Source organism: Carassius auratus, chromosome 35 (assembly GCF_003368295.1).
Source record: "Carassius auratus strain Wakin chromosome 35, ASM336829v1, whole genome shotgun sequence".
Taxonomy (NCBI): domain Eukaryota; kingdom Metazoa; phylum Chordata; class Actinopteri; order Cypriniformes; family Cyprinidae; genus Carassius; species Carassius auratus.
Genome location: NC_039277.1, coordinates 2,117,149 through 2,137,166, shown reverse-complemented (window position 1 = coordinate 2,137,166; position 20,018 = coordinate 2,117,149). Strand labels below are relative to the sequence as shown.

The 20,018-nt window shown below is 36.5% G+C and overlaps 1 protein-coding gene across 4 annotated transcripts in view; it reads left to right on the top strand.

Moving 5' to 3' along the window:
• The window catches only part of palm2akap2 (PALM2 and AKAP2 fusion), an 86,593-nt gene that overhangs the window by 11,532 nt on the left and 55,043 nt on the right, over positions 1 to 20,018 (top strand). For all 4 annotated transcript variants that reach the window (XM_026219290.1, XM_026219289.1, XM_026219288.1 and 1 more), the window contains exons 3-4: positions 9,349 to 9,429; positions 13,886 to 14,016. In XM_026219290.1, the coding sequence (XP_026075075.1) occupies positions 9,349 to 9,429; positions 13,886 to 14,016 (212 nt within the window). The remainder of the gene's footprint in view (positions 1 to 9,348; positions 9,430 to 13,885; positions 14,017 to 20,018) is intronic.

Below are 20,018 nucleotides of genomic sequence, written 5' to 3'. Positions count from 1 at the left end.
CCTGCAATGTGATCATAATGCAGTCCATACTGGATGCTCCAACAGCAGGGTATAGCTCTGCTGATATTACACAGAACACATGGATCTAAAATAGCCCATGAGCACATGAGAACAGCTATGCACTCATGCCAGCACACCATACTTCTCTTCAAATATGTTTGCAATGTGGACACTAGATTAGTAGTACCTTAGACATACTTTGCAGTATTTGGTTTGCATTAATGAAATTAAAGTATTTTACCTGGTTTTATCTATTAATTTATCTGGTCAGGCCAGTCCTCGGCATATGTTCCTCATCTAGTTCTTGTAGCATGATGCACACCAATATGATTGCAATGTGTGTATCTTTCTGCACAGGATGCAATTATATTGTGGTTTTATGATTTTATTTTCCTTTCATGGGATTGTTATTAGGGATGACCTTATAATGCAACAAAGCTGGGAAGGAGTTATGTTGATGTTTTCTTAAGTTTAATGTGATGTGTAACCTGTTACAAGAGCAGAAAACTCCTCTGAGCTGAACCCAGTAGAAAAGTAATTGTTAGAGACTTACACTAGGTGTATGCTATTTTGAGTTTTCAGAAGTACTTCTTCTAAACTATTATAACAGTATAGTATAACTGTCAAAATTATAATTGTCCCATTTAAAAATAAATACACAAATAAATAAAACATTACCTATAAATAATTAATAACAATGTAATTCCCAATTTGCTGTTTATATCCAGTTAAATCATCAAACAAAATCTAAATGAAGAGAGGGTGGGAGAAGGCGAGAGAGAAGTGTAAAAGTTATGCCCCTGAAGACACAAGCAAATCATCAGCAGCATGGGGGCGTGAGTTAGAAAGTCACACACTTGTGAACTTGTTGTATTCCTACGTAATTCACAACAAAATTGTGTTATGTTGTTGATTTGTGTATATATATATATATATATATATATATATATATATATATATATATATATATATATATATATATATATATATATATATATATAAGAGAGAATCAATTCAGATACTAGGGTCCAAATACAACATGAAGACCACTTAAAGAGCTTTACACCACTTCTATCATTTCCATTATGCAATATGGGTGAAATGCAGTAGGTGAAAGTTTATCAAATGGTCCTCAGGAATTTCCGAGTTAATCATGAGATTCAGTCATTGCTGAATTATAACTTTACTCTCAGATTTGTTGTTTAAAGCCCATGTTGCAGGTTAGCCACCACTGTTGATTAATGGATACATAAATCACTCAAGATATGTATATAATTTTTAAAATGTCTCAAAAATGGTCTTAAAGATCAGTTTTTTAAGTTTTTGGTATTAACAGTTGCAATTCAGTGATGACCGATGATGGAGGAAACTTAACCTCAGCCTAGTATTAGAACTATGGTGACTGACTGGGATGAGGAAGAGGTGGCAAGAGCCAACATGTATGATGACCCGCAGCTGTATCATTTTGAACCTGCCAGACGTGAGAGGGCAAATGAGGAATTGCCAAAAACTGATGGCCGTCAAAGCCAATTAAATGCATGGTCTGAGGATAATGAGTGGAGAGTTGGTGAAGTGTCCAGGTGAGTTGCTATCATTTAGCATCGCAGCAATGAGCACTGGATCTAGTCTATGAGCAGCAGTGTACAATAAGGACTGCTTTTAACTGTCATTGAATATCACTGAGTGAAAAATCAACAATGTTTTCTTTATATCTAGTGGCAGTGATCATGACGTTAGTTCAGATAAGTAACGGTACTTATCTGAAACCTTTGAAAACCGTCATGAAACCTTTGTCATAGTTTTGTAGAACTGGTAAACTTTGTCTTTGTCATCTAGAAATAGAAGGCATCATGGGCCTATATGTGTGTTTCTAAGCGTTTATCTCTTCCTCCGGTGAAAATGTTGTTGCAAACGTAGCTGTGTGTGTGTGGCTGTGTTTGGCAGGTGCTTGTGTGGGCGGTGCTGTCCCATGGAAACTGCTTGGAAAGCTTGTGATGTAGGGAAGTGAGTGTGTTTTGGTCGGTGTTGGTCAATATATATCTATCTGTCTGTCTATCTATATATCTAGTCTATAAATCTATATCTATGTATTTATCTATAATCTGAGCTATCTGAATACTCTCGTCTACTACTCGTCTCTCTAGTCACTCTCAATGCTCTCAAGGCTTTGGTAAATTGTTTCCCCAAGGTGACATAATGCAATGCATTGTGGGGGAAAGGAGAATTGTTGCAAACCGCTGTGAGATAGTACCTACTTTTTCATATTATATTCCATTTTGCGATACCCAACAACATAAAATACAATGGATAACGGTTTAAATGTTTATTACCAACAAGAAAATTGCACAAATTCGTTGAAAAATGAACCCTGCAATATGGCCTTTAAGATCACTCTGGTCATAATTAAATTATGTTTCATGTACTGTGGCAAGCAGATAAATCAGCTTCCGACTGATTTAAATGTTCATATAAAGTGCAAAAAAAAAAAAAAAAAGTTTTTGGGAAATGATGGTTTAACAGATTTGTATCCAAAAAGTTCACAGCAAACAGGACTTGTCCTAAATGATCTCATGACCAAACACGATTGACACATGATTGACACATGATTGACACTGAAGCCTCTCCTGGGAGGAAATGGGAATCAGGAAGCCCTTGTTAGGCTAAACATGGATCTAGAGCCCTTCCTTGCTTCGATATGGGATCAGGAGCCCTACCTGGGCTTAACTGGGGATCAGGGATGCACTTATGAGGTGCTTGCACTGAAGGGTACTATGGAGGAGCAGGCACAGCAAGGCACTTTCAGGGAGCTGGCACTGAAGTGAGCTTTGGGGCTGAAACAGACAATGGAGTGAGCTCTGGGGCTGGAGCCAACACTGGAGCTAGCTCTGGGGTTTGGGCCCTCATTGGAGCGAGCTCTGGGGCCTGGGCTGACACCGGAGCTAGCTCTGGGGTTTGGGCCCTCATTGGAGAGAGCTCTGGGGCCTGGGCTGACACTGGAGCTAGCTCTGGGGTTTGGGCCATCACTGGAGCGAGCTCTGGGGTTTGGGGTTTGTCTTCGGTGTGGCTAGCAGGCATGAAAAATGGTGTGGCCAGAGTGCATGACAACGGCGTAGCCAGTGCACTTTTCTGTTGAGAGGCCGGCCGCTTGACTTCCGAATGGCCAGAACTCCTGGGCTGAGGATCACTGTGGAGTTTCGAAGGACAGTGAGGAATTTGGGGATGGGGTGGCGTTAGGAGCCATAGGAGCAGTATGTGGGGGTTCTCGGCATTGAGTTAGCTGGGAGACACAGCCCATTACAGCGGGAGCTAGGAGGACAAGACTTAGACTGTGCCTTTATTTCTTTGACTTCTAAGTCAGATCCATTTAAATAAAGGATGAGGTTAATCAGCTCGACTAGGGGGAAATCACTTGCAGAAAAATCACAGTCTAGTCACAGCAGGAAGCATGCACCAAGAGCGGCGTCGTGCCAGCTCACCTGGTTGGAGAGCTCAAGAAAACCCTCCACATATCGCTCCAACCTCAGACAACACTGCCACAAACCCCACAGCACGTCCTCCGCTGCAGTCATTCTTTTCGTCTTCGGGTCAGTCCTTCTGTCACGGTCACTCGGGGAGGAAAGAACGAGGAAACACAGGAGAACACTTCAACTGGGATTTTATTTAAATAATCAAAGGTTTCCACACACACAGGGACTCTGGGATGACATTTAAGAACCGACAAACACTAACTGAATGGATTGGGGCTTTTAAACACAGGATAATAAGGGAGGAAAGAGACACACCTGGAATCAAATTAACTCAATCAACGAGAAACCGGGCCACGGAGCACATGGGGAGCAAAAACACCACTTCAAATAAGTTTCATAATAAATCAATAGCACAAAACCGTCTTGAAAACTTCCTTTCTCAAAGTGCTTTCTGGGAAAGCTATGTCCAGTCTATTTTTGTCTGTCCTCTGGGACAAGCATTTAACTCTTGATAAAGAGCCATCATCAGAAAAGATTTTAAGACATATTTTAGCAAATAAGAGACACAATGAAAACAAAAGATAGCTTTCACAATGCTGCCTGCATTTGCAATGAATCATCAGATTGAATCACCTTTGAATAATTCTTGAATAATTCACATCATTACTTCCTCACAATTAAAGTGCATTAAGTAAAAAAAAAAGAATTGTTCAAATTTAGCAAACTTTAAGTATACCAGTTTAGTATACTGAAAGTACAATTCCAGGGTATTTTTTTATAAATATGTAAATGTATTTGTATTATAATAAGCATGGAATAAATGGATTTTAAATTTGAGATACATGAGGTATTGCATATAGTTCATTTATTGGTGTACAGGAAAAATAACTGAGCAAATACAAAAATGATCCATTTATTAGTTACTCTTTTTTTTACCTAACATTTCAATCAGAAATGTTAGGATTGCTTGCACTGGGGGAGCCAGCTGTAGGAGTCAGCAGTGACACAAACAGTGACTACACGGATCATTGGTCACATTGACTGTTTCTTGACCTCAATGAAAGTTTTGTCAAGTCCATCAGCTGTGAGTCATTGGCTCCTAGTTCATGGCTTCATCCCATTTGGCATACTTGCGGCATATTTGTGTACTTCACTGGAAATTACTAAGTAGTATGACAGTACTGAATGTCTTACCACAGACCACCATGAAGCTTGCTGTTTGCATTTTCATTTCAAGTGGTATTGTCTAGATTAAATCATTACCTTAATTATATTACCCTTAAAATTCATTAACTTAAAATTAAAATCAATTACTCTTAAAATACATTATTGTTATCCCATCTTAATATGCAGAAACAACTACAAGTAAACCATTACTTTTAGGGCAGTACTGTCTGTTTGCCAAATCAAAGGCAAAGTGCCATGGGACCTTTTGAAGTTCAAACTATACTGTTAATCTTGTAAGCTATATTTTAATTTAGTTTTAGTCCTGTGTCAAATATCCTGTTAAGTTTTAATATCATATTTGGGAATTTAACCAGTTAATTTCCTATTTAATTTCAAGTTACAATTAATAATCTGTTAAAACAACACTAAATAATGGCTTTGGGTGCATCTCAGTCAGCTCCTGAGCTCGTGAATCAGTAGATCATGCACACAAATTCGGTCACTGGTAAGTTTCTCGGGCGGTGAATACTACATACAACATCAACGGACAACATTGTAGAACTTCACTGCTGGAATTTGTCTTTTCAAATGTTTTATCATGTATCATTATATTTATCGGTAACACTTTAGAATAAGGTTCCATTAGTTAATGTTAGTTAATGTATTAATTAACATGAACAAACAATGAATAATACATTTATTACTGTATTTATTCATCTTCGTTAATGTTAGTTAATGAAAATACAGTTATTCATTGTTAGTTCATGGTAATTCACAGTGCATTAACTAATGTTAACAAGCACAACTTTTGATTTAAATAATGCATTAGTAAATGTTGAAATTAACATGAACTAAGACTTATAAATGCTGTAGAAGGATTGTTCTTGCTTAGTTCATGTTAACGAAAGTAGTTAACTAACATTAACTAATGGAACCTTATTCTAAAGTGTTACCTATTTATCAAGTTGACATGTAAGGTTTATGTTCCGCGCTTCAGAAATGTGATGTAATTTCCGGTAAGGGAGCATAATGAGCACCAATGCTCCCTAGTTTTTGCGCTGCATTGTGGGATTTTTTAGGGAGTGAACGTTCCAATACAATAGTTTATAATGTACTTATATACAGTATGCACATACAATTAAAAATCAATAAGTATAATATACACAGACACTACAGAATCGACAGATCGAATACATATAGTATATAACATACATTTCACACAGAATTACACAAGGATGTTGGAGATGTATACAAGGTATACATAATGTGGATTTTCTCACTGTGCCATGGACGTTTTTTATGTTGTCCTTGGGGGAAAAGCATCAAGCCCTGTTGCACATATAACGTGGGAAGCTGTCAGAGGGGAATGTGGCCTGTGTAGGAGTACATTGCCATGAAATTTTACCCTCTGAACTTGAACTCAACTATACTGACATCCTCGGTGGATTTCAAATTGTTTCTGTTAAACTTTAGATCTCATTTAATCTCTTATGTTTTGTCTCTAGCAAAAAAAATATCAAATGAACTCAAAGAGAGGCCTTCGGTGGTTTGATGGCATCAGTAGAGATGGAGGGGGTGGCTTCAGTACCGCCATGCAGAGGTTTTCCTTTTGAGCTGGGAAACAAATCTTCATTGTTTTGGTCTCACCAGCCCAACAGGCTTAACACAACTGAACATTTTTTATTACCTATTGTCATGCTTAACTCTCATCCCCAATTCTTTACAGATGCTATAGTCTGTCTGGAAATTACTCCACATGAGTGATATTTCAAGATGTTTTGTTCACAGCTTACGGCTCCGTGGTGAGGAACGTATTTTGCTGCTGGCCTATTCCTGTATGTTACTCTGAGCTCTGGTATGCATCGCATACTTGGTGTGAAATAGATCTGGCTTTGGCTTTCTCTCCAGATGAGAGTGGCATGGAGTGTCATGCCAGTCCGTAGGGCATGTAACCAGTGACGAACGCTCTGCCGGTGTAATTACAGCCCTGCTGTCATATGAGAAATTTCTTGCATAGATTCAGAGTTGACGTTGCTGTGATGCAAACATCTGCATTTGTGAAGGACAGAACCGTTATAATCTGCTTTATAAGTGCTAATAAACAGTCAGTATGCTAGCAATATGCATGCTTAGAAACTAGTTAATAGTGAATAGTGAAATTAGCTGCTTTTCTGACTGTTCTGAAGTTCATTGTTTCTTCCTTTATTCAGAACCACATTTCTCTTTTTTGATATTTTTACCATATTGTTATATATTAATTTGTCCAACACTTTATTCCAAAGACATCTATAACACATTAATGGGGTGGGGGGGTATTTTTTTATTGTGTGCTAGCTGGAAATTAAACCCGTAACATTAAGGTTGCTGGAAAAACGCTATGCACGAAAACATACATATACTACAGGGACTTTAGTTTAAACATAAGTTATAATTTTCTAAAATAAAACAGTATGTCTTAATATAAGATTTGAAGTTTATTATGACATGTTCACTTCATAAAAGCACATTATCCAGGCTAAAAAGACAACAACAAAAAAAAACCATCAGATTCAGGTGGCTGTGTATAATCTGGCTTAACCAGAGGTGTGTTTGTTTTACAGTTAAGCCTTATTATTATAGTCTTGGGTGATAAAATTTCATTTGGAATTAAAAATGATTATTCCAACATACCAAAGTTTATATTCCAGGTGCCAGAATGACAATCATCCTACAAAGTGTATATTTTGCTGATTATTGTGGTGACTTTTTTTTGGCCCGGATGAATGCAGTTCAACAGAGACTTAGTGAGCACTTCCAGTTTACATGACGGTTCACAAAGGGCATGAGATCTGATGCCAAAACTATCTATCTGCTTCTGCATTGTTGTTGTTGTTGTTTTGTTCTGTGTTCTCCTGTATGCTGTTCATGTGCTATATCAACAGGATGTCAGTATTCATTAATTCCTTAGTCAAACCACATTAATATACAAACATTTATACACAGTAATCAGTGCTGTAGATGAGGGAGGAACATTAATGTTACAGCATCACTTCCAGTATACTGGATTTAATACAAAGCTTTTGAGATAACTAAATTTCACCTTACAAAATATTACAAATAATTTTATAATCCCCATTTTAATTTCTTTACTGATAAATTGATATTAAAAGAGTATTTCTCATACAAAGTTTCTCCGTTGTGCACTTATAAATGACTGCTCTCTTGCTGGAAGTTTCATGTCTGACTATTCATCAGAGGATTTGTAAAGATTTATATGCTTTTTAAATGAAAAACCTAACTGGTTTCTCTGGAGTAGAAGGTAATCAAATCTTCCCCCTTATTCTTTCTTTCTCCACATGTCAAAATCAGGGTTTATGTTTCAGTCTCTGTGCTCAGCTTTTAATAGAAGACATAAGGAACCATTATCAGTAAGATTTCATGTGAAATCCAGTGGCATCATTCACTGGATTTCTGTACATTACTGTACATTCACTGGACTGATGTACAGTATGTAAGGGTCCATTTTAAGAGGCACATTTGTTCACATCTGGATAACATATCAGTTTTCCCTCTGTGGAGCTCACAGGAGTGCACATACTGACTGCAGCAGCACTCAGCGCTGGAATGCACTCGTGAACTGTGTCAGAGCAAGCCAAGATATTTGAACACACACTCAAGAACTTTGGTAACTTACATATATGGCTCAGTTTCCCTCATGTAATGTAAAGTGAATAAGAATTATATCACCTGCAGAGACGGGCTGTCAAAAACATGGTGAGTTTAGGGTATGATGTGATATGTTTATATACAGTGTTGCAAAGTTGTGGACATACATTTCTAAATGTGTTGTTCCAGTGGGTCATATTTTTTATACAAACTGTCAAATTTTTCTCAAGAAAATGTGAATATTTATAATAAATATAATATATAAAAATAACCTAAACCAATTATTTCTGCCCTGCTCACTACTGAACATGGATGACTTTCTGTTTTTAGTCAGTTGTTGTTAGAAGTGATACAGCTGCTTAAGTATTTAGCTATTCACTGCATGCACTACTAGGATTGTGTGACCATTTGTCCTCTTTTTCGTAGACATGCCCTGTCCCGTATTTCTAAACTGCCTAAAAATATCTGGGTTTTGACTTTGTTTTTCAATTGTTTTCATACCTCCTGAAGGTAATAACTAAAAAGTTTGACCAATAACATGCAGGTATTGTGCATTATTGACTAATTGTGGCGAGCGGGAAGGTGGGATCTACAGAGAATGATAAAAAATTATAAATAATGTATGAGGACTGCAGAGTGTCACAGTTATGTTCAGTGTATCTCAGTTCCTGTCATGTCTGTAGGAGTTATCTTTAGTTTCTTTGGTTACTGATTATTTATTCCTTGTCCAGTTGTTCCTGTTTAGTTCCCTTATTTACAATTTGTATACAGTATATACTCCCTATTTGGTTCTGCCCTGTCATTTATCGTCTTGTGTGATGTGTTGTTCAACTCCAGCATTCTCAGTAAAGTCTATTTCGAAGTGTTAATCATTGTTAACATTCCCTATTCCGTGACTGCACATTACACAAAGAGCATGTCAATAGGAAAACAAAGCCAAAACCCAGTCAAATTGTCAAGCTTAAATTATTCGTCCTTATTGTCACACAAAATGACTTATTTATCATTAAAAATAATTTATGTGTTATTCTCAGTGGTTTAACAAAAACAAATTCTAATATATTTTCAGGAAAAGCGGAAAAGACAAGCCGAGATAGAGGACAAAAGAAGACAGCTCGATGAACTTGTTCTACAACTTCAACATTTCAAGGTAAAAAAGTTAAATAAAAACTCTTCAAGTCACATCTGAAAGTTTGACCATGCGCCATTACAGCAAACTGATTATTCAAATGTCAGCTCTCAATATGTGTTTCTTTATGTTTACATATCAATGCAAACAAAAGAGTTTTGGTGTGTACCAGCGAGGGCTTTTGAGTTCATTTGACATCAAGAGATTGGTTCTGATGTGAATCTGTGTGTGCTTAAAAAACTTGACATACAGAAATGCCATAACATTTGCATCTTTTTATTGCACTGGGTAGTATAGCACATTTCTCATAACTTCTTGACTTAGAATAGGTTACCTTTGGTGAGCAGTTTAGATTCATTGCATCTCCTGCAGCAGACAAATGCAAATGTCAACCAGTGTGTGTTTTGGTGGTAGAATAAATCAAAATCCTAAAGAGAATCTTCACTCCTGAATCACTGTCTAGCAAACATCTAACATTGCTATCTACACTGATGATGCACACATATTAGTTGGACCTAAATAATACAATGCCTATACAGTAGGTAGGGCGGTGGAATCAAATTTGGGTGTGGAAGTTACTAGAAAGTAGTCTTTGAATATTGTTCTGATGATAATCTTTTTTCCCTCTGTGCGAGTCCGGTGTCAGGGCAACATGTCTGAATCAATTCTGTCAACACAAGAGCCAGGGGTTTGCCTCATTTATCCACAATTACTCTGTGAATTACTCTGTCTTTGGTTTAAAGTCATTCATGAAATACTGTAGAGTTTGTCTTGGCCACAGGAGAGAAGGATGTGAGGGAAAAGAAACACTTATTCTCAATGACTAAATCTCAAAGACTTATTCTCAAAGACCATAGCGAGACTAAAAGATAACAGTGATACACAACAGCTTACAGCTACACTGATATTAGCTATAGCTAAGTGTATGCACAAATTTGTGTCGCAATGAAAAGGAAGTAAGTGTTTGTTTGTTTTTTTCAAAGAGCTAAATTCAAAGTGAAGACTAGACTGAAAAAGAGGAGCATATCTGGGAAGAAGGATGTTTGTTTAGTAGTGGGTGTAATCGGCTTCTGAAGCAAGTTCTCATAGGAAAGTACAGCTGCAATGACTGTAATATACAGTACAGACCCAAAGTTTGGACACCTTCTCATTCAAAGAGTTTTCTTTATTTTCATGACTATGAAAATTGTAGAGTCACACTGAAGGCATCAAGGGCTATTTGAGCAAGAAGGAGAGTGATGGGGTGCTGCGCCAGATGACCTGGCCTCCACAGTCACCGGACCTGAACCCAATCCAGATGGTTTAGGGGTGAGCTGGACCGCAGACAGAAGGCAAAAGGGCCAACAAGTGCTAAGCATCTCTCGGGGAACTCCTTCAAGACTGTTGGAAGAACATTTCAGGTGACTACCTCTTGAAGCTCATCAAGAGAATGCCAAGAGTGTGCAAAGCAGTAATCAAAGCAAAAGGTGGCTACTTTGAAGAACCTACAATACGACATATTTTCAGTTGTTTCACACTTTTTGGTTATGTATATAATTCCATATATAATTCCACATGTGTTAATTCATAGTTTTGATGCCTTCAGTGTGAATCTACAATTTTCATAGTCATGAAAATAAAGAAAACTCTTTGAATGAGAAGGTGTGTCCAAACTTTTGGTCTGTATGTCTGCATTTTTTTAGGGCCAACAGAAGGATTTGTATATCATATATACAGTGTGTATATATATATATATATATATATATATATATATATATATATATATATATATATATATATATATATATATATATATATATATACACGCACAGAAAAAATGCAATGTTAAATTGTGGACATAAAGTAAAAAAGTATGTTGTGCAGATACAAAAAAAAGAACTTTTAAAGGGGTCATGAACTGCATGTTTTTACTATTTTTTATGTTCTCTGAGGTTTATTTATAATATAAGTGTGGTTTTACATTAAACAAAAACACAATTTAGAAGTAATAGGGTATTTTCTATCCTATTTTTGAGCCTTTCTTCAGAACAGTATTTTATAGGTGGGGCACATTCTAAACTCAGTAGTAAATGCCCACTGCTCTGATTGGCTGACAATTTTGCTTATAAAAATAACAAATGGAAGCTGATGTGATGTACTTTGAAAACAACATGGGTCATTTGGGTTAAAAACTTATAATACTCAGTATATATCAACAGACAATGCAACAGTGGTAACAGCATGTTTACTCAAACTTGTGTGTGCAATATTACTGTTGGATCCAATATAGTCAGAATCAGTGCTGTTTTGTCCTTTACTTTCAGTCTCTCTGTCTTCTTTAAAAATGAATCTGTAGTGAAGCAAAGAAAACAAAAACTGTTTCATTGATGCGATCTGGAGCTCTTTTGTAATTTTACACCAGACACGAGGGGCTAGTATTTCCTCTCGTTCTACTACAGTTGCATATCATTGGGTGGAGCTAAAGAGGCAGTGATGTAGAAGCAGGCATTGATCTTCTCCTGTAGAGGATGTGTTTAGCCACACTATTATGTCATAAAGTGGCACATTCCACAACAAGTTGTTTTCTGAGGTTGGTTTCAATAAAAGCCGGTCAATAAACTAAGGAGAAAGTTTTGAGTTTTGAAATTCACAGGTAAAATGACCTGTTATATGCCAAAAGGTCAAGGGAAATTTGATTTCTCAGTTCTTGACCCCTTTAAATAAAGTACAACAGACAGGTTGCAGAAGTAAAAATCCTATTCATTGTCTAAATCAACATCTTTAAATTGTAAAATTGTTTCTCTATCATTTTACATTTGATTATGACATTATTTTGCACTGATATTTTGTTTCTCTCCTTTTATGTACACAATCTTTTTTGTTTTTTGTTTTTTGCTTTAAATCAATATATGTAATCTGGTTTAATTTAGCTGACTTATTTGGTTTGTGAGTTTTTTTTAATTATAAATGTAAAATTAAGGGGGGGGGGGGGGGGGGGGCAACAAACCATTACAGTAAAATAATCCCACAGGGTACTCAATATAAGGTTTTGTGACTCCCAGAAGAGGTTTATTTTGCAATAATGACTTGCAGGGCATGCATAATCAAATGATATGAAACTGACACAGCTATGTATGGAACTGGTGTGTTAGACAATATTATACGGTTTAGCGGTCACTGTATATTTGATGGCAGAATGCCATAATTGGCCAATTACAATCAATTATCCCAGAGAGACATGCAATAAAACATAAAACTTTATTTAAGATTATAGTGCAATCATCAAGTTAAGATAATCTGAAAACGAGTGCTTTTAAAACAGCACTCTTAAAACAGCCTGAGCCTCTTGAAGCCAAACATGAGGGTAATCTTGAAATCTAAGACCGCATACCTTCAGCAGCTTGTGAAACAGTCCTGAGTTCCTGTGGTTGATCTTCATGGGGGTGATGACTGGGCATAAGGTGTCTTGAGAGACCTCATAGCTCACATAGCGTAAGCTCACACAGGCACAACCACAGCTGGTGACTTATTTAACAGCTGTTCGTGTTGGAAGGGTTATAAATGTATTCAAGTTTACATTTGAATCTGGCAACCCATTACATTTATATTCTGAACTTATATGTCAAAGAATGCCTTTTTTCTGTGGTAAGCAAAAATTTGTACAATAAAGAGCTCACTAAAGTATGCACAAAATCCTTTTTTAGATTCAGCTGGTATGTTTAGGCTACATTCACTCAGCAGCAGAGTCCTTTGGAGTACTAAATAAAGTTTACAGTGTAATATGGAACGACAGCCGTATTACAGTATGTAACTGAATTTACCCAAAATTTGTGAGTACTTTGTTTTTTTCATGTGATGTTTTGCAAACCCAAAGAGCTGTAGATACCAGAGGTTTTAGACACGGTTGTCTTCCAAAGAGCTCTTGCCACCAGTTTTGTGGTCTGAATGTTGCAGTTTACACTGCTAAAAGGCTTAAACACCAATGGTTTGCTGCTCTTACATGATTCAAAAAATCTATTTGCTTGATGATTGATGATTGAACTGCAAGATCTAAACTGATAACTAATTTCGGGGTTTTAGTACTTGTTTCTGCGGCGCTTTATTGCCACTATGGTTACAGGCATTATTCAGAGCTGTCATGAGAACAGACAAGCAGATTGTCTCCTGCAAGCTGTGTTATGCACATGATTACTTGAAATTCAAACCTCCTGCAGTACTAAGACTTTTGTCAATCCTAAACACTTGTGCGAAAAACACCTCATAAATCATCTAGCTCAGGGGTGGTCAGCATCGGTCCTGAGAGCCACAGTTCTGCAGAGTTAATCAAACACACCTGAACAGTCTAATCAATGTCTAAAGGTTACTAGAAAGCTACAGGCAGGTGTGTTTTGTCAAGGTTGGACCAAAACTCTGCAGGACTGTGACTCTCCAGGGCCAAAGTTGTCCACCCCTGAACTAGTTCAATCACCTAACTGTAGAAAATGTTTCTGTTTTACAGTCTAAAGCCATGAGGGAGAGATGGCTTCTGCAGGGGACACCAGCAGTGCCACAAGAGGGAGATGAAGGTCTGAGGAAACAGGTCGAGCAAGATGAACTTCACGTCAAGACACTAGAAGATACCATTCACAGGTACAGTAATGTTTTTCAGATGAAAAATAACCCAACATTTAGTGAAGTCTTTCCACTTTCTATCTCATCTTAGAAAATAAGGGATATTATGGGGGTTATATGTTTATTTCATGCAACAGCATCCACTAAGCAACCACTGTCCCAAACACTGTAGTAATGATCTGCATTTCTGCTCAGCTTTGCTTTAAGTATGAGAACTTCAAAGCTGCTCCCTTCAAGCTCATCTGGCAGCCATGAACCTCTGCAGATGCCATTCCTCATATGAGATGCATTGCCAAACCAATGCGCGTTTCAGTTGATTGCTCTGCAGCAGGATATTTTGCCAATCAAAACGCACTGCTGCATCAAAAACATAATGTTGTGTGCTAGAAAACTGACTAAATAATGCAAGGAATGATGTGCTTTAATTGAATCACTAGCAAAAGTGTAACACGTTGGAAATTTGATTTACAATATGATAAAAAGTTGTGCAAGAAGTGCTACACGTAATACTAACCATCCCTGCAGTGTATTTTAATTAACTGAATCCAATCATAAACAAAACTGAAACGCATTGGTGTTTTTGGAACTAAGTTTGCTTAATTAAGGTTTAGTGTATTAGTATGTGTGTTGTTGCTGTTGTTGTTGTTTTATTATTGTTAGAGCAGGCGTGGAGGGTCTTTTGATTTCTGCTAAAAGGCTGAAGTTGAATGTCTCAAGGCCTCTGAATGTTTGATGAAACCAGCAAGAGCAAGTTTAAGAGATCGGTTATCTCAAGGGTTTGAAATGCTGTTTGGAGGGCTAACTGGTTTTCTGGTTTTGATGGAATCAATTGTTATTCAGTTTATTCAAGTGAGCTGCGTGGGAGTATTTGGAAGATGTTTGGATTTTGAAATCTCATATTACATAAGTTATGTGGTACCTTTTGTTCCTCAAAAGTGATTACACAATCTGTTAGTTTGTGATTGAAGTGGATGATGCTTTTACTCTCTGTTTGACAGTAACGAGTGGATGTTCTGAATAACATTGTTTATTGCTAATTTACACTTCCATGAAGTCATCCATTCAATATCCAACTCATTGTTTAGATTTTATTAAGTCTCTAGGGGTGGGTTTCCTCTCTCCACAGGATGTTGTCTTAGAATGCTTGTTTGGGATGTTTAATTTATCCCAAAGTATGGTATCATATCTAAAATTATTTACATCACATTTGACCACAGAGGTAAGGCAAAATAGACGGGGGGGATTTGACAGTGGATGTTAGAACAAGGCTAGATCTGAAAAAGGCCTCAAGATGGGTCATTGAACAAAGGAATTTGCATTTACTCTCACTTAGGCTCACTTAAAACAGCAAACCTCTTTGAGCTGTGAGCCCCCATCTGTCATTGGAAGGGTAACTGAGTTAAATGGACAGGGCGACTGTTCAGATCATTGTGTGGATGTGGGTGGCAGGTGATATTTCCTGGGCTGCTGGGTGAGGGTGATGGGGCAGGGTAGACACAGAAATCTCTCTGTCAGGACAGCAAAAGGAATGAAACCTTTTTGGCAGAGCTATGGAGACTGAGGGAGTGTCTGCTGGCTATTTCTGTACCCTGAGATTCTCCAAAATAAATGGGCACTCGAGACATATTTTCCAGAGCTGATAAAGCAGAATCAAATCTTCAACTTTCTGTATAGTTTAATTTTAAAGAAACATCCAAAATTGCTAAAAATGTGCTTATCCTCAGGCCATCCAAGATGAATGGGTGCCATCAGAATGAGAGTCCAAACAGCTGATAAAAACATCACAATAATCCACAAGTAATACACACCATTCCAGTCCATCAGTTATCATCTTGAGAAGCAAAAGCTGCATGTTTATAAGAAACAAATGCATCATTAAGACGTTTTTACTTTTAAACTGTCACTTCTGGCCAAAATAGGAGTCCACAATCCATAATAACTCTTGCTCCAGTAAAAAAAAAAAGGTCCTTTCCCTGTTTTCCTCTTACATCAAAATCCACCCACATTTTGGTTTAGAGCTGTTTTGGACCGTTTTCACTTTTCACTGTGCAGATCTCTCTCCTGATTCAGACCAGAAGCTATTTATTTATTTATTTATTTATTTATTTATTTCATATTTTAACCAGAAGCAATGGTTTAAAACTAAATAATAATAATAAGAAGAGGAATAATAATAATAATAATAATAATAATAATAATGTCTTAATGATCATTTTGTAGTCTAAAAAAGAGGATTGTGAGTGAGAATGTATTTTTAGACTACATTTGTACAAGTATGACTGTCAGCAGACAAAACAGCATTATCAACAGATAGCTATAATTAAAAAATATGCAAATAATGTCTTAAACAAATCAGCCTAATGGATACATTGCTGTATCACACTTAAAACACAAAGCATGAGGTTATGTCTGCCTGCTTCAAAAAAAAAAAAAAAACTAGAGGCTTACAGTAAATGGTTTTGGTTGTAGCTCTGGTGGTTTTAACTATAGCCTGGTCTGAACAGCAGTGCATCTCTTGCGAGGACAGACTTCTCCTAAAAACTTATCATTACAGAAGACGTCTCAGCCTCTGAGACTAAAGTAAAGCTTTAAACTACCAGGCCTTCCAGGAAAAATGTGGTGTTGACATGATACTAACTCACTCATAAAGCACCTCCCCGACACATCTGCACACGCACTGTGTGATGTGAGCTCCTAATATGGTGAAAAGAAAGTGTAAAGTCGCTCCTCTTGCACTGGAGGAAAGAGAGACATAAAAATAAACACTGCATCAAGGTTACAGATAAGACTGGCTGCTATTACTAAACTAAGACCTCTTAACATATCACGAGCTACTGAATTTCTTCCTCCGTTTTGAGTCAGTCAGCATGGAATTCACAGTATTTCAGAAAGTCTTTATTCCTGAGTGTTATTGCAGTTACCATGAAAGTTTTTATTATTATATTATTTTAATGATTGAAATACGAAAGGACATTGATAACAATAAGAGGGTTTTTGTTTGCTGGGTTGGTTGTTTTATGTTTTTTCTGAGCAGCAAATCAGTATAATTTCTGAAGAACTCGTGACACTGAAGACAGGAGTAATGAAAATTTAGCTTTGATTACAGGAATAAAATGTTTTACAATATTTACAAAGAAAACTTATTTTGAATTGTAATCATATTTCACAATATTAAAGTTTTACTATATTTGGATTAAAATAAATAAGACTAAATAAGAGACCAATTTTAAAAAAACATAAAAAAAATGCATACTGTATTTATTCCAAAATTTGAACAGTAGCGTAGTTTTTATTAATTTTATTTAAGTTTTTAGTTTGACTTATTTAAAAACATAAAAATAAACTAAATTAAAACAAGAAATGCTGGAAATCCTTGGAAGCTAGCTGCAATAAAATAAGTTGCTGTTTAGTAGCGTGTGTGTGTGTGTGTGTGTGTGTGTGTATGTGTGTGTATATATATATATATATATATATATATATATATATATATATATATATATATATATATATAATAAAAATATTTTCTTCTACATTTAGCAAGATAATTGTGAGGTAAATGTATGCAATGTTTTGCTTTCAACAAAGTCACACATTTTGCCTTAATGAGTGTTGCCTTAGAAACAAGTCTGAGAGCACCTCAAGAGATGAATCTCCATGTTGTCGTATCATAATTGCGGTAGAAAAGACAGAATATGAATGCTGCAGAAGTCCTTACAGCCGTTGAGATTTGACATCTGTTTAACTGAACAGGAAGCAATCAATCTGTGTTGTCATGGGAACTGAAGGGTGGGTTCAGCTGAACTCTGGCTGGGAACAGAAACATTGCTGGCCATCGCTGTGAAGTGATGACCTCACACAAGTTTCATGATTCTAGCCGAGGTTTGAGTAAAGATGCATGTCATAGATTTTGGAGTGATTGCAAATATGTGAATCCCCCCAAAAATATGCCCCATATTTCAATGTCGTATTTCAACCCAAAACCATAAGATATACTTTTTTGCACAGGACAAAATTAAGACTAATATAAGACATTATTTTTAATTGTTCTAACTGTAATACATTCTCATTTCTTCTTCTTCTTCTTATTATTATTCAGATTGCTCTGTTAAACCTCAAGAGTGTTTTATAGTAAAACATGCTGCTGCAAGACAAAAGGGAACGCGGTAATGGATTTAGACAGGTGGTGCAGGGGAGGAGGAGGGCTTCAGATATAGCATGCAGACTGAGCTCCATGTAGTTGGACCTGAAAATAAAGGCAAGCATATATAGAAAGAAAGAAAGCCAATCAACTGCACAGAAGACTTTCATGTCTCAAATTGGTATTTATAAATAACAATGCAATGTATTTACATATAAATGTGCAGATATGATAGCAAAAGTTTTGGTGAAAAAAGGTATTTTCTAGATCTAAGCAGCTTTCTATTGGTCAGTGCAGCAAATTTGCATGACAGACTGAACCTATTGCAAAATTGTCAGCTCACACAAAATCCCTATCGCATATATTCCTATTGAAATGACTGGATTTTTTTGTGAAAAAAACAATAAACAACAGTAAATGTGAACCATATGCTATAATTTTATGTACAATGGCAATTTAAGATTATTTAAACACAATCATAAAAACATTGCATTACAGTATGTTTCTCTAATACAGTAAAAAAAAAAATCCAATAAGAAAATCTAGAGAGAGGGAGAATAATGGGAATGGCCAATAGGAGAAGATGATGCAAACAGTCAGGAAGCTTTAGAAATAATGCAGGAAGTCAGCAGTGGGTGTGAGGCCTGTATGAGCTCATCCAGACACAGCACAAGGTGCACTCTTGACCTCTCACTGAGTTTTGGAAAGAGAAAAAAGGTAGTCCGCTTTTTATAATGAGTCATGGTCAACACCCATCACAACTTACAGGCAGTGCAACACATGTAACAAAGTGACTGGGACCCCTCCGTAATCCAAAAAAATAAAAAATAAAAATTGTTATATACTGACTGAAAGAAAATACATTGGAATATTAAATTATTGATAAATCTTCTAATAATAATTTGGTTCACAATTTACTTTTCACACTATAGTGAACAAACTCTTAGTTATTTGCACATGGAAGTGTCTAGTTGTACGGTGGCTTAGTGGTAAAGCATTGTGTTAGCAGTGCAAAAGGTCATGGGTTTAATTCCCAGGGAACTCACATACTGGTTAAAAAAATGCACTGTTAGTCACTTTGGATAAAAGTGTCTGATAAATGTAAGTACTGCATTATCAGTTGTTAAAAAAAAAAAAAAAAACTAGTGAAAGGGCCTAGTGTGCACAATCACAACTTTTATAGCTCACGGAAACACTCAATTAATAGTTATGGATGTTGATGTTACTGTGGGTCTGATTTCTGGTTTCTTCTTTTCCTAAATTGAAATAATGAATCTTTGTACTTATTTAGTGTGAGCTGTGTCTGTCTTGTGAGAGCTATGGACATGATTCACCAATTTCATACCGCAATATATACTTTCAGAAAAACACAGTTGATGAATATATTTAAAGCATAACATAGTCACAAGGGAATAAGGAACACGTTTAGTTGCCGCATGGAGCAGTAGCTACATCTCAGGAAAGGTTTATGCAGGATTATTTTCTCAGGGGTTTGGGGTTATAAACACAGTGTGTGTGTGTGTGTGTGTGTGTGTGTGTGTGTGTGTGTGTGTGTGTGTGTGTAATTGGTTCCTGTCTGACAAGCCTGTCTAAAGTTCCTCTTTCCCTCGCTGATCTTGAAACATGCTATACCATGATTCCTCCAGGAGATGGCCTTGAAGAATTGGGTCTTTTGGTTTTATGTATCCATAACAAATGTCCATATTTGTATCCATAGCTGAGTAGTTACTTAAAGTTACTTATAGTTAGAAGAATGTAAATCAAAATAAATTCTTACCAATAGTTGTGTTTACCATATGTAGTCACAGGTTACAAATGAAGTGTGTGTGTTCACATTGATGGTATTTGTGAAATCACTTTCTCTTCTGCTCGATTGTCAACT